This window comes from Antennarius striatus, chromosome 24 (assembly GCF_040054535.1).
Source record: "Antennarius striatus isolate MH-2024 chromosome 24, ASM4005453v1, whole genome shotgun sequence".
NCBI lineage: Eukaryota > Metazoa > Chordata > Actinopteri > Lophiiformes > Antennariidae > Antennarius > Antennarius striatus.
In genome coordinates this window covers 8,140,819-8,154,102 of record NC_090799.1, presented here as the reverse complement: position 1 = coordinate 8,154,102, position 13,284 = coordinate 8,140,819, and the positions used below count along the sequence as shown (strand labels likewise).

Sequence of the window (13,284 nt, the reverse complement as noted above, 5' to 3'; positions counted from 1 at the left end):
CACTGAGAGGACTGAGGAGAGTAGACAGGAGTACAGGGAGATGCAGCGTAAGGTGAAGGTAGAGGTAGCAAAGGTCAAACAAGAAGCTTATGATGACTTGTATGCTAGGTTGGACAGTAAGGAGGGAGAGACTAATCTATACCGGTTGGCAAGAAGAGATAGAAATGGGAAGGACGTGCAGCAGGTTAGGGTGATTAAGGATAGGGATGGAAGTCTATTGACAGGTGCCAGTAGTGTGATGGGAAGATGGAAAGAGTACTTTGAAGAGTTGATGAATGTGGAAAATGAGAGAGAACAAAGACTAGAAGAGGTGACTTGTGGACCAGGATGTAGCAAAGATTAGTCAGGATGAAGTGAGGAGGGCATTGAAGAGGATGAAGAGTGGAAAGGCAGTAGGTCCTGATGATATACCTGTAGAGGTATGGAAGTATCTAGGAGAGGTGGCAGTAGAGTTTCTGACTGGGTTGTTCAACAGGATCTTAGATAGTGAGAAGATGCCTGAGGAATGGAGAAGTGTGCTGGTGCCCATTTTTAAGAACAAAGGAGATGTGCAGAGTTGTGGCAACTACAGAAAAATAAAGCTGATGAGCCATACAATGAAGTTATGGGAGAGAGTAGTGGAAGCTAGACTAAGGGCAGAAGTGAACATTTGTGAGCAGCAGTATGTTTTCATGCCAAAAAAGAGTACTACAGATGCAGTATTTGCTTTGAGGATGTTGATAGAGAAGTACAGAGAAGGCCAGAGGGAGCTGCATTGTGTTTTTGTAGATCTGGAGAAAGCTGATGACAGGGTGCCCAGAGAGGAACTGTGGTATTGTATGAGGAAGTCTGGAGTGGCAGAGAAGTATGTTAGAGCAGTGCAGGACATGTATGAGGACTGTAAGACAGTGGTGAGGTGTGCTTGTAGGTGTGACAGAGGAGTTAAAGGTGGAGGTGGGACTGCATCAGGGATCAGCTCTGAGCCCCTTCTTGTTCGCTATGGTGATGGACAGGCTGACAGATGAGGTTAGACAGGAATCTCCATGGACTAAGATGTTTGCAGATGACATTGTGATCTGTAGTGAGAGCAGGGAGCTGGTGGAGGAGAAGCTAGAGAGGTGGAGGTTTGTCCTGGAAAGGAGAGGAATGAAGGTTAGCCGCAGTAAGACAGAGTACATGTGTGTGAATGAGAGGGACCCAAGTGGAAGAGTGAGGTTACAGGGAGAAGAGATCAAGAAGGTGGAGGATTTTAAGTACTTAGGGTCAACAGTCCAGAGCAATGGAGAGTGTGAAAAAGAGGTAAAGAAGCGTGTACAGGCAGGATGGAACGGGTGGAGGAAAGTGTCAGGTGTGATGTGTGATAGAAGAGTTTCAGCTAAAATGAAAGGAAAGGTGTACAAAACTGTGGTGAGACCAGCGATGTTGTTTGGTCTAGAGACATTGTCACTGAAGAAAAGACAGGAGACAGAGCTGGAGGTAGCAGAGATGAAGATGCTGAGGTTCTCTCTGAGAGTAACCAGGAAGGATAGGATCAGGAATGAGTACATCAGAGGGACAGCACATGTTAGAGGTTTTGGAGATAAAGTCAGAGAGGCCAGACTGAGAGGGTTTGGACATGTCCAGAGGAGAGATAGTGAATATATTGGTAGAAGGATGCTGAGTTTTGAACTGCCAGGCAGGAGGCCTAGAGGAAGACCAAAGAGGAGGTTTATGGATGTAATGAGGGAAGACATGAAGGTAGTTGGTGTGAGAGAAGAGGATTCAAAGGACAGGGCTAGATGGAGGAAATTGATTCGCTGTGGTGAACTCTGAAGGGAAAAGCCGAAAGGAAAAGAAGATTTTTTTTTTTGATTTTTGCAAAAACACTTTAATCTCATTTAAACATTTTGCAGTTTTACATTAGATGAAAGCATTTAAGTGCCTCAGAAGATCTTTTCCAAAAAAACTCCAATCACATTTAACATTTAGAACATTTAGAACATTTTACAATTTTTCATTAGATGAAATTTCAAAAACACTCAAAAACATTAAACACCAAGAAACAAAGGGAAATACAATATAAAAATTAGTGCATTATAACAGGAAGTTTGCAAAAGTGAGTTGGTCAACTAAAGTGCATAGGACATTTTTGTAACACCAGATGTTCCTAAAGTTATTCAGGTCTTTTGTCAATTTATAGAAACCAAATTCTAGTTTTAAGCGACATCTGATGTTACAGCAAAAAACAGTAGCTGCTTCTTGAACAGTATTGTTTTCAATTTTCCTCTTCCTGGTCACATAAATTGCAAGTTTTGCCTCCCCAGAAATAAAATTTAAAAGCTGCCACTTTCTCTGATTCGATCTATTGTACCCAGCACCGTAGATGAATTTCCTGATACTAAAGTTTTCATTGAACAAGTTAAAAACATTCGTTAGAAGAGTGAAGAGTACTGCAAGTCTCCCACACTCACTGAAAGCATGAAAGACTGTCTCACAAAGGGGACAGAAGGGACACTGGCTGGACACCGCAGGGGCGAAAACAGAGACAAAAGCATTGGAACCGACGGCACCATGCAAAATCCTCCACTGGAGGTCGGCTGTTTTATTTCTTGAGGGGATGTTTGTACAGAAGTCTCCACTGTGGGTCAGGTCCATTTCCCGTCATCCCGTTGGCCCAGGTAGTAGGTGCTCTGTTACACAGGTTTTTCTTGTTGATTACTTTTACACATTGTTTGTACAGTATTTTTTTGTTGGCCGTGTGCAGGCTCCTCTCCGAGGAGAGGGCCCTCCAGTTCTCCAAACAGGGGACTGATGTGGACCTCTGGGAAAGGATCTTTGCTGTCTGGTACAGTCCCTGTACTATAGTCCAGGAGGAGGCCTCTCTCCTTCCCGGAAAGTCTTTGCCTCCACAGTTGTAGCACCCTCTGAGCCACCCTGGTGGACTGGATGTTCAGCAGGGAGCTCACAGCCCGGAAGATTGAACTGTTTACCCACATTAGCAGGCATTGCTTCAAAATGACTATTTTGTAAATATGAGAAAAATGTGAGTCACGAGTTTATATATTCAATTCTGAAGCGAGGTTAATCTATAATAGAGAGAAAAAAAGTAATATCTCAAGCTTTCCAAGTTCATTAAGTAAACGTGAACGTAGAAATTAGCTGTCATTAACGTACTATGTTTGTGTCTGCCATGTGGTTTCTGGTACATGTAATATGTTACTCCTAAAACCGTGTTGGGCGGGGCTTCATTAGAGACAATCTAGTCTAATTGTAAGAAATAAACTCCGCCCGAGCCAGCTCCCCTCCGGTGCATGCCGGCATCAACAAGGGAGCGAGTCTCCATGATCCAATCAGCGCTGTCAAAGCAACTGTGGCGATGTATGTGTTGTGAGCTAGATGCTACGAGGAAGGCTCGACAAGCAGTATGGCGGAAGAGGGTAATGTGAGCGAGTTAGAGGGGCTCGAAAAACAGTTACACAGTTTGTTGAGCCGTTATACAAGCGACGAATTGCGAGCCGATGGAAAACCTTTCTGTTCAGACTTTTGCAAGGTAAGGAGGCGTAGCTGAAGTTGTCGTCGAAGATAAACGGCAGTATGTTAGACGACTCCCCTCCCCCAGAAGTGGCCGCTACACTGCTAGCATTAGCTACGTTCGTTAGCTTTAGCTATGTAGCCGTAGGTGCTTCCAAAATCAAGACATCATATTAACGTCTGATTATTATGATTTAGGATGACTCCCAACTATTTTTGGTACAGTTATCGACCAACCAAACTGCTGAAATCAGTCTTCATTTGATAACTGTTGTCTGTAAAGCTAACAAGCTAACTATCGCTTCTGACTACTACCCAGCTAGTCCTTATTTTGCTTGCAAGTTAGCCAAGTTGGTAGCTTTACGGTGAATGTTTACCAAAGCGATTGTGTAACTTTTTTTTTGCATATTATCTACACATACATCAATCATTTAAGCAGTTGAGACTGGCAACATTAACTGACGTTAAAAAAAATCACTATTCTAAGAATTTTTTTGTGGTTTGTAGCATTCATTATAATCGTTTACTTTATAAACCTGTGTTTGTATCTGCCTTAAATTACACGTTTTACTCTGAGAGAAAAACGCATTCTGTGTAAATCAGTAATCTAAGGTGTGATCATGTGTCGTCACACCATGAATATATTATAATGTTTTAATGCTCGAGAAATACTAATTTAAATGTGCATTTGGATGTTAATTGTAGGAGAATGCTAGCAAAAGTTATGCAGCAGCAAATTGTCATCAGCAAAGTTGATGTAATGATTGTAATTACTGTGAAGAATACTGTAATCCAGTGATTGTTGAATTCATGAAGTTACTTATTTTGGTTTTAGAGTAGTGGTAACTAAATCTTGTTTAGTTGTACTGAATAGACAGAGGCCTGGAAATGAGTAATATTTTAGACCTCCGCCATTAAGACTCAGTAGATGTGTAGTTTATTCTATTGTTATGATGATTCAGCAACAAGTAGCTGCAGACAGCCCTGTGACCAGTTGTTGTTCACTGTAGTAAAACTATAAACACGTTTAACACTTCTGACGTAACTTTTACAGCTGTTGTCTCTTCAGTCTCTGCACAATAAGTCTTAAAAAATGTTAAATTGTGCCACATATAAAAGGTGTGACTTGGTTGTCCTCAAATTCCCTGGTAGATTAGGATATGTATGTTATGTTTCTAAATTATTTTCTCACCAACATCTCTAAAACCAGGATATTAAACTCACCATGTTACCAAAAACAGGTGAGAAGGAAATGTAATACTTAAGTATATATCCTTTAAAAATGGTCAGTATTAAAGAACATTAGGAGTATTTTGTTGACTTAATTACAATGTTTGCTTTAAGTGGCACTGCATGCATAATCACATACTGTATGTGATGATCCATCTAATGCTTCATATTTCCTTTTTGACTGTCGAAAAATTTAAATGATTCAAACTGTTCTCACTGGTTTGTGTTTGGTTTGCGTATCCATTTATGTTTTTCTTTATTTATGTATGTATTTATGTAATCAATTTTCTGTGCAGCTGGTGGAGGAGTACACCTCTCGTTGGCAGGTGCCATTGCCTCAGCTCAGGATTCTTGAGATAGCTTTTTGCTACTTCGCTCAAGTCTCCACCTTCTTCACATTGAACTGTGATCATGTGCTCCACACACTCAGTAGTCTGGCCTTGTAAGTACCCAAACTGTCCAAAGCACGATGCTTTGACTTTTGAAAATAATTGAATGAGAACAGAAATATTACCTGTACTTGTGTTTGCATAACAGATTAAAAATGTGCAGCCACTCCATTCAGAGACATCAAACAAAATCAATGATTTTCCGTCACATTAATTTGACACACTTCAACTGAAATATCCTGCAAATAGACTCAAAAGTTTTTTATGAATAAAATCTGATTGTATATTGTAATGGCTAACGTGACACTATAAGTGACAATCACACCAGTAATAACAAGCAACTTTCGAGTAGGATTGAATGCACAGCAAAAATTTAGAAAATTCCCATTTGTATTACTCATCTTACTCAGATAAAAATTGTTAACATTAATTGTGTACATAAAGCAATATGAATATTCACATGATTTCTTGTCAATATAACATTTATTTCTGTGTATTTGTTAACATTTGAAGTGATCTTGTATATTTAAGGGCAGTTCATGACAATGAAAAGCTGATCATGTTCATTGGCTCGTGCAGCTAAATTTGACTGGCAGTAAAATTCCAGGCCTTCTTCCAACTGTTAAACTGTCCTTCATCACATGTTCCCCAGGGCTTTCCCCAGTGTCCCACTTACACGCATTCCTCTGTCACTATCACATTCACCATCTGTGCTCAGGTTAAAATGATTTTAAAGGTTTTAAATATTGATCTGCAGGCAGCTGCCAAACAATTCTGCTCTCTTCACAGGAGCGTTTTTGAGTTGCTGCTGTTTTTTGACCATAAGGATTTACTTCAGGAGCCATTAAAACACTTCACTGTTACATTCCAGGTGAGAATAATTCATTCCAAACATGGTGCACCTCTTATATTATTTGATAAATTATTGCATTGAGAAATTTTTTTTGTTTTCTCTTGCAGAAATGTCATTCGGCACTTGCGAGGCATCGGAATGTTCATTTGCTTCAGGTTGAGCACATGGTGCGAGGTGGCGGACCTTGGGCTTGGCCCGCCTTACAGGCAATCCTGGGTGGGGCCAATTTACCTCAGAGCGAAGGTAGGTGACCCAATGCTGATGTCATTACTTCTGTTGATGACACAAAATGAGTTGTCACATTAGATTCGGCTCTTGTTGTCCATCAATAGCTTTTGTGAGTCACTGGTCCTGAAAGCTGCTTGGAAATCTGGCAGTTTGTTAGGGGATTTTTTGCTTCATATTTGAAGCCACATTGATAATAACATGTTTGCTATGGGTGTTATTGAAAAGTTAGCATTCCAGAGAGACTTTTGCTTCTACTGTCTGTTTGCTGTAAAGCAAAAACGCCTTCATTAAAGTGAAACCATATTAATTTCCTGTTTATGACTCTCCCCAGTGGATGGATTCATCAGTTCTGAGCTGCCAGTGTTCTTTGAGCTTCGGGTGCGCTACCTCTTATCCTGTGAGCGGGTTGGTGAGGCAATGGCCCTGGCTAAGTGTTGTGCTTGGCATCCCACTGCAGGACAACACTTGTTCTTCCTCCAGGTCTACCTCACTTGGCTTTTCAAGACTTCACAGCATGAAAGCCTACACAAAGAGGTGGGTAGACATTTGACTGCAGTCTGTTGTATTATGCTACAAATTTATTTATCATAATCTTTGTGACTGAACTCATGCTTTCATTGTCATTGTTTTAGGTGTCCAACTTGAATGGTAAAGATGCAATTCATATCATCTGCAGTATGGAGTGTGAGGAAGAGGATGAGTTGCTGTTAGCTCTTAGCAGAGCCTTCCTCTCCCAACAGCTCTGTAGGGGAGACATGTACTATTTGTGGTATGTTTTCATATGTAATATATATATATATATAATGAACATATTCACACTCCTCCTAATTGTAAACTAATTTGAACTGTTATATGTAGTGATCTTGTCCTCGTGTGGAGTAAACTTCATCATCGGTTGAAAACATCCAAGCATGCTCTACTTGAGGAGATTCACCGGCTGATGCTGTCTGCCACTAACGTTAACTCAATCTTCCCATTCATCAGAGCCATACTGCAAGAGGTAAGACTGCGCTGTGGTGGATTGTGTCAAACAAAAAGGTTTTGTATTTAAATAAACTTGTGAAGATCGATTTTATACACATCGGTTTGAATATTCAAAGAGTCGTGTCTTGCCAGGTTGGTGACGATGGAATCCAGTTCTGCGTGGAGCTTTGCGCTAACGCCCTTAAGTCTTGCCTTCCCTGTGACGTCGTTACCAAAGCCCTGATCTACAAAACGATAGCTGGCCTGCTGCCCAATGACCTGGAGGTTTGCCGGGCGTGTGCTCTACTTGTCTTCTTTTTGGAACGCACTGTTGAGGCCTACAAGATCGTCTACCTTCTCTACCGGCATCCTGATCAAGAGTACCACGTGGACAACAGCCCCATCAGAAATAACGTTCGCTTCGAAACCCTGCAGGTGGAGAACTTTTTGACAAGTTTTAAAACGAGGGAATATTGATTATAGGTTATGAAACATTTGCCTGACATTTTCTTTCTTCATCTCTCTTTAGGTCTTAAAGAAGGACTTATATTTTGACCCTGAGTTCTGGAACCTCATCGCATTGCGGTCAAACTGTTTGAAGCTGATGAGTGAGAAGGTAGTTAGTTCTGCCCTTGAGGAGATCATGGAAGACAAATGGATCTTTAACTATAGCACCAAAGAACCTGCTCAGCGATCAAATGTGTCAGTATGTCAGAAAGGAAATAAAAGGTCGTTTCAAGCAGCGGCTAAGAAGCGGCTACATAAAGAGGACAGACAACAGAATGATAATAGTTATGCTGTCTCCAAAAGGCTTAAAGTTGGTCAAGACAAACCACCCCTTGGTGTCAACCACACTGCAAAGAGAAAAGGCAACCAGAGGCCTTTGAAGGACGCACCGTGTCAACCTTTAAGGCGTTCATTTTGGCAGATAGACAGACTGCAGGGCAACGGATTTCGTGGAGAAAGACGCACTACACGACTCTCAGAGAAAAACCCGCCCAAACGGAGAATTAAAAAACCCAAGTGGCTTCTGGAAGACTCAGGAACTCTTGAAGAGAACAATGCTCCTCTGAAGATCAAAAGGCACGGGTTGAAAAATCGAAAGCACCACCACAACGCGTCAGTCGAGAAGCGAGCTGAAACCGGTCAGATCAAGAGCAAGACTTCAGTCGATTATTACATGGAGCGGGAAAACAGCAAACACAAAGAATTTTCTCCCGAGCGTCAGACGACGGCCCCTCCACAAGTCATTCTTGAACTCTCCCTCCCGGATAATGAACTGATGGGGTCGTTTATCGAGGAAACCTGTAACAGACAGAGAGGATATCCTCAGGTGCTTCTTTATAAACCCACAGTGAAGCTTCCAGCAACATCACTACCTTTAAAGACTGTGCATGGTAAGGAAGTGGTTCTCAGAGCGCGGGATGCATTTATGTTTGTGCAGCAGTTGCATTGCTACGCTCGACGAAAGAAAGGAAAAGGTAATGTGTCGACTCTTCCCTCAGGCTCGGTTTCAACAATCACTCGGTCCTCTGTGCAAGGAAGTCCTCCAAAGCTGCAGCGGAAAGAGCGATGTGAGAATCCTGCCACCTGCATGAAAGGTGGGTTTGCCTCTCCGAGACCAGCAGCAGGAGTTTCTGCAGATTCCCCAGTTTTAGAAAAAGTTCAAACAACAAAACCAGGCTCACGAAAAACATTTACATCTCGAGAGCTCCCAGAAAAGTCTGCCGTTGAGATGAAATGTGCCGTTGCTTCACCACAAACGGCAAAAGCAGCAGAATCCCAAATTTTAGATAAGACTCCTCAAGCCCAAAGCGCAGGAAAATCCTTGCAGACCAAGAGGACCGAGCTGTTTGGGCAGTCTGAGATGGATGTTAGAGATGTATTACCAGACACAGCAAAACCAACAGAACCCCCGAGACGGCACGCAAAAGAATCTTCCGTTGAGATGAAAGTCACGATTGCTTCACAAACCCCAACAGCTGGTAAAATGACTCCTGCATCAAGTTTAGATAACATCTGTAAATCCCCAACTGTAAAAGAGTCCTCAGAAATCACAACTTCAAGTAAAGCTTCCAAGGCCTCAACTGCCGACAGCAATCACACGGCGGCCGCAAAGGAAATCCCTCCAATGTCCGATAGAGCAAACCTTTCTGACCGTGGAGCAGCTGATTCTGTCCCGTCACAGTTTCACAATGTTGTTCTGAGAGATGGGAGCTCACTCTCTTGTCAGACTAAAACGGACTCTCCAGATGTGTTCAACAGTATTTCTGATGTGGATATCTCTTGCAAAGGTCAAGTATTAAGTCAAAACGGCACGAGCTCTGGAACAACAGTCAGTACTATTGCAACTAGTGATCCAGACAATGTCAGCGACATATCTGCTCTGACGTTGGTGACAGAGATGGCTAATAAAGTTCCTCCTGAGAAACAACCCATCCCAGAGGATGACACCTGCAAGGAGTCAATAGATAGAAGTAAACCTAAAGTTACCCGGAAGCTAAAAAGTACCTTGAGCTGCTCTTTACCAGCCTCTGCAGTCGACGATGAACAGGAGGGGGAAGGAACTGATGAAATCGCTTCAGAAACAACTGAGAATGGTGAACAGGTAGAGTCAGACGGGTCCAAGTTGGAGTTCTGTTGTACCTTCTGCAACAAGGACTTCAAGGGGAGTCGTGTTGTCGCACACGCCATGTTCCATTACCGTAAAGACGAGTGCATGTTCTGTGGGACGATGTTCAAGAACGATCTCCTGGCCATGATGCATATGTCGGATCATATTGAGAAGCTGAAGAGGAGCAAAGAAGGAGCTGGGAACAAAGCCCAAGAAAATGGGGTCTGTGAGGCCAAAGATATCTCCACACCTAAGACCTCAGTCAGAACAAAGACTGCAAACGTGTGTTCTGAGCACCGCAGTAGTGGGAGGCAACGGAAATCTGATGTTTGTTCCAAATCAGGAAGCCTTGCAGATCCATCCCCATCAGTGTCCCGGAAGTTGAGGTCCAATAACGATCCATCTTCACAGCGAAAGAAACAAAACTCATTAAAGCAGCTCAAAAGGAGGATGCATGTTCACAAAATGAATGGACATATCGGCAGAAAGAAGGTGCTTGACAGACGGAAAGCTGACAGCTTGAACTCTGATGGCGTAGCCGAGAATTCAAGGCAAGAAGAAAACCAAGACGTGGAGATGGATTCTACAACATCGGTCCAGATCAAAAAAGATTTCAGCTCCACGGACGAGAAAATGAAGGAGACTGAATCTTTGCAGGTCCTCAAGACCGTCACGAAACAAGGCGGGAAAAACAAGAAGCCACAAGAGACGGTTTGTTGTCCTGTGGACGGTTGTGCCTGGTTGACAGACGTGTCGAAGAACCGCGTTGCTCTTCTTTACCACGCTCTCGAGGATCATTTTGGAGAGGTTAAACCTTTGGAACTGGCGTTCCGTATCGGAAACAGCAGATGTAGTATTTGTATGCGGGTTTTGTGGAGTTTCGAACATTTTCAGCACCATGTCGAAAGACACAGACTCGTCCCTCGGCATCCCTGCTTGCATCAAGATTGCACTGCCAGGTTCAAAACTGGAATTGAAATGAGACGCCATGCAAGGAGGCACAGTCCGCTGCAGGCAGCGTGTTGCCTTCCCGGTTGCTCGGAACTTTTTATTTGTCTCTGGGCGCTGAACCTTCATGAAAGACAGCACTACGCTTCTACTAAGGCAGACAAGAATACAAAAAAGCAAACAAGCAGCAAATTTATTGACAGGCCGGCCGAAAAGACACAACTGGATCATGAGGTGAAAGATGAAGCTGCCACCACTGAAAATAAATCTTTAAGTGCGAAGGCTACTCACAAGATGGATTCCTACATCTTCAAGATTTTGTCTAACAAAGACACGCCTGTACAGACGACTGGCCCGACTCTGAGATTACGGCAAACGTTACGTAAGACGAATCCAAACCTGGCAGCGCGCAAAAGTCACAAAGTTGCCTTAAAGTCTTTGTTAAAACACAACGACAGCGTCAGGCATAAGTTCAACAAAAAACCGATGGATGTAGACACGAAACCCCCCAAAAGACGAGGACGACCACCAAAGTCAAAGATGCTCGTCCTTGATGAAAACACTGCAATGAGTCAACAGGATAAAACTGCAGGCAGATCTGTTGAGCTCCCTTCAGGTCCCCCTAAAGCAGCAGAGGCTTCACAAGAGAACAAAGAATTAAAAGATGAAAAGAATCAAGACGCAGCTCAAACCACCCAAACGTCAGCCAGTGAATCAAAGTCAAAGAAACCAATGCAAAACAGGATTAAGAAGAGTCACGCCAAACAAAAGGCGGTCGCGACGAACTCCAAGCCTACGAACAGTTTAGATCCATCAGACAAAGCACAGAAGTCAGCCAATATGAAGAAATCGCATAAAGCAAGAAGACATTCTGCGTCTGAAGAAAATGGTCAGACTGCTTCTAAGGAGCAGAAGGTTACGAATGAACCTGGTGAGGTATCGGAGTTGGTTATGGAAAAGCTTTCCGAATCAAACTCTTTAGTCCCACAGGTCGATGCCAAAGGAGCAGCACCAGCGTTAGAAAAATGTGCGGATGAAGACGGAAAAGCAAACGTAGAAAATGCAGACTCGACTTTGTTAGCCATCCCATCTGACAATTTAAAGGAGATAAATTCACAGCTCCACATCTTAGGGGAGGAAGCACCGAAGGTCACCAGTGAAGAAACGTCCCAGAAACCACCCGATTCGATCAAAGAAGAGACTCAGCCAACAAAATTGCAAAGTATTGCAGGATCAAGCAAGAAAACAATCAAGCACAAAGACTCGAACAAGAAAACAGTCAAGGAAAGACGAGCAAGCAAAGATGCAACCAAAACATCTGATTTAAAAAAGACTGCTGAAGTGAAATCTGTAGACCAACAGGTGGAGGATGCAAAGACAGCAGTAGAAAGCTTTCCTGATGTGGTTGGAGAGGCAAAGGAAGCTTCGACTTCGACGCCCAATTGCGACTCAAGCGAGGTCACGTCTAAACTCGCTGCTGCCGCGTCGGACAGCACGCAAAAGCAGAAATCAAAGAAAAATTTTGAACTCAAAAGAGCGAGCAAGAAGCGGAAGGTTGACCCCGAAGACAGTGACGTGAAGACTGTCAAGAAGAAATGCAAAGATCAGAGCGCTAAAACAGCCAAAAAGTCAAAAAAGGAGGAGAAAGCCGAGGTTGTAGGGAGTTCGGTGGGCGAGGAGGGGGAGAAGAAGAAACAATCCCAGTCTAAAACACACAAGGGTTTCTCCAAGAAAATAAATGGCCAAGCAGCGGCGGACGACACACCATCTACGGTGTGTAAGATCGCCCTCGCGGAGTATGGGAAGAAGCCCTACTTGCGTGCGCCGCCGACGGCTTACCTGGATGAGAAGTACATCACCATGCCGAAGCGACGGAAGGAGATTCCAGCCCCCCAGATGTCTCAGAGCTTGGAAGAGGAGAAAGTTCCAGCGGCTCCCAAGAGGCAGCGATGTGTCAACTGCTTCGCTACGTTCACGACTGTTGACCTCCTGCAGAGTCATCTCCAGCTGAGGAAGTGCTCGAGCCTCTTCGGCTTTGATTCTGATGATGAGGGTGAGGAGTATCACTAATAAAACCAATAAACACCATTTAAAAAATGGTTCTCTTGTTCATTCTTCCCTTTTCTCTCTATTTTTTCCACTCCAGGCAACAGCTCAGCAGGCCCAAATCAGACAAAGTGATGTGAACTTTTGGATGCATCATATTCCCTCCTCCCCGGTTGGATTATACCTCAACGGATCAGTGCTCTCTGGAGAACAACTAGCGAAAAGGTTTCCCTGAATTTTCTTGACAGCATGTGCCTGTGATGCGAGGCCCGACCCAGAGAGCACATGAGCCAGCTAGTTGGTAGAAGAGAACTGAATCTCAGACTGTTAGCGACGCGGCTAGTACTGAAGTGCCTGTTTCGGAAACCGCCACATTCCGGCCGTTTCATCCGTATTTGGCGATTGAGCATCGTGGCTTAAAAAAGACACTCTGTGAAAACGACTGACGCAAGATGACACGACTGCTCCTGCTTTTACTAGAATACATATAATTTAACATCAGTAAGCCATATAAAGCCATTATT

General features: G+C 43.4%; 1 protein-coding gene across 2 annotated transcripts; it reads left to right on the top strand.

Moving 5' to 3' along the window:
* Positions 1–3,328: 3,328 nt before the first annotated feature.
* On the top strand, positions 3,329–13,198 carry LOC137591250 (titin homolog). Of its 2 annotated transcripts, XM_068309132.1 has the most exons (11): positions 3,329–3,508; positions 5,016–5,161; positions 5,898–5,979; positions 6,069–6,204; positions 6,521–6,723; positions 6,822–6,958; positions 7,048–7,189; positions 7,306–7,587; positions 7,682–8,549; positions 8,658–12,767; positions 12,861–13,198. In XM_068309132.1, the coding sequence occupies exons 1-11, from the start codon at positions 3,383–3,385 to the stop codon at positions 12,893–12,895; spliced, it is 6,267 nt and encodes a 2,088-aa protein (XP_068165233.1). In that variant the 5' UTR covers positions 3,329–3,382; the 3' UTR covers positions 12,896–13,198. The 2 variants fall into 2 exon arrangements, with proteins under 2 accessions (XP_068165233.1, XP_068165232.1); XM_068309131.1 differs by having other exon boundaries at positions 7,682–12,767.
* The last annotated feature ends 86 nt before the right edge of the window (positions 13,199–13,284 follow it).

Coding starts and splice junctions, on each gene's coding strand:
- LOC137591250 (XM_068309131.1), top strand. CDS start 3,383: ATGGCGGAAGAGGGTAATGTGAGCGAGTTAGAGGGGCTCGAAAAACAG. Junction 5,980..6,068: donor ACTTCACTGTTACATTCCAG/GTGAGAATAATT, acceptor TTTCTCTTGCAG/AAATGTCATTCGGCACTTGC. Junction 6,724..6,821: donor ATGAAAGCCTACACAAAGAG/GTGGGTAGACAT, acceptor TCATTGTTTTAG/GTGTCCAACTTGAATGGTAA.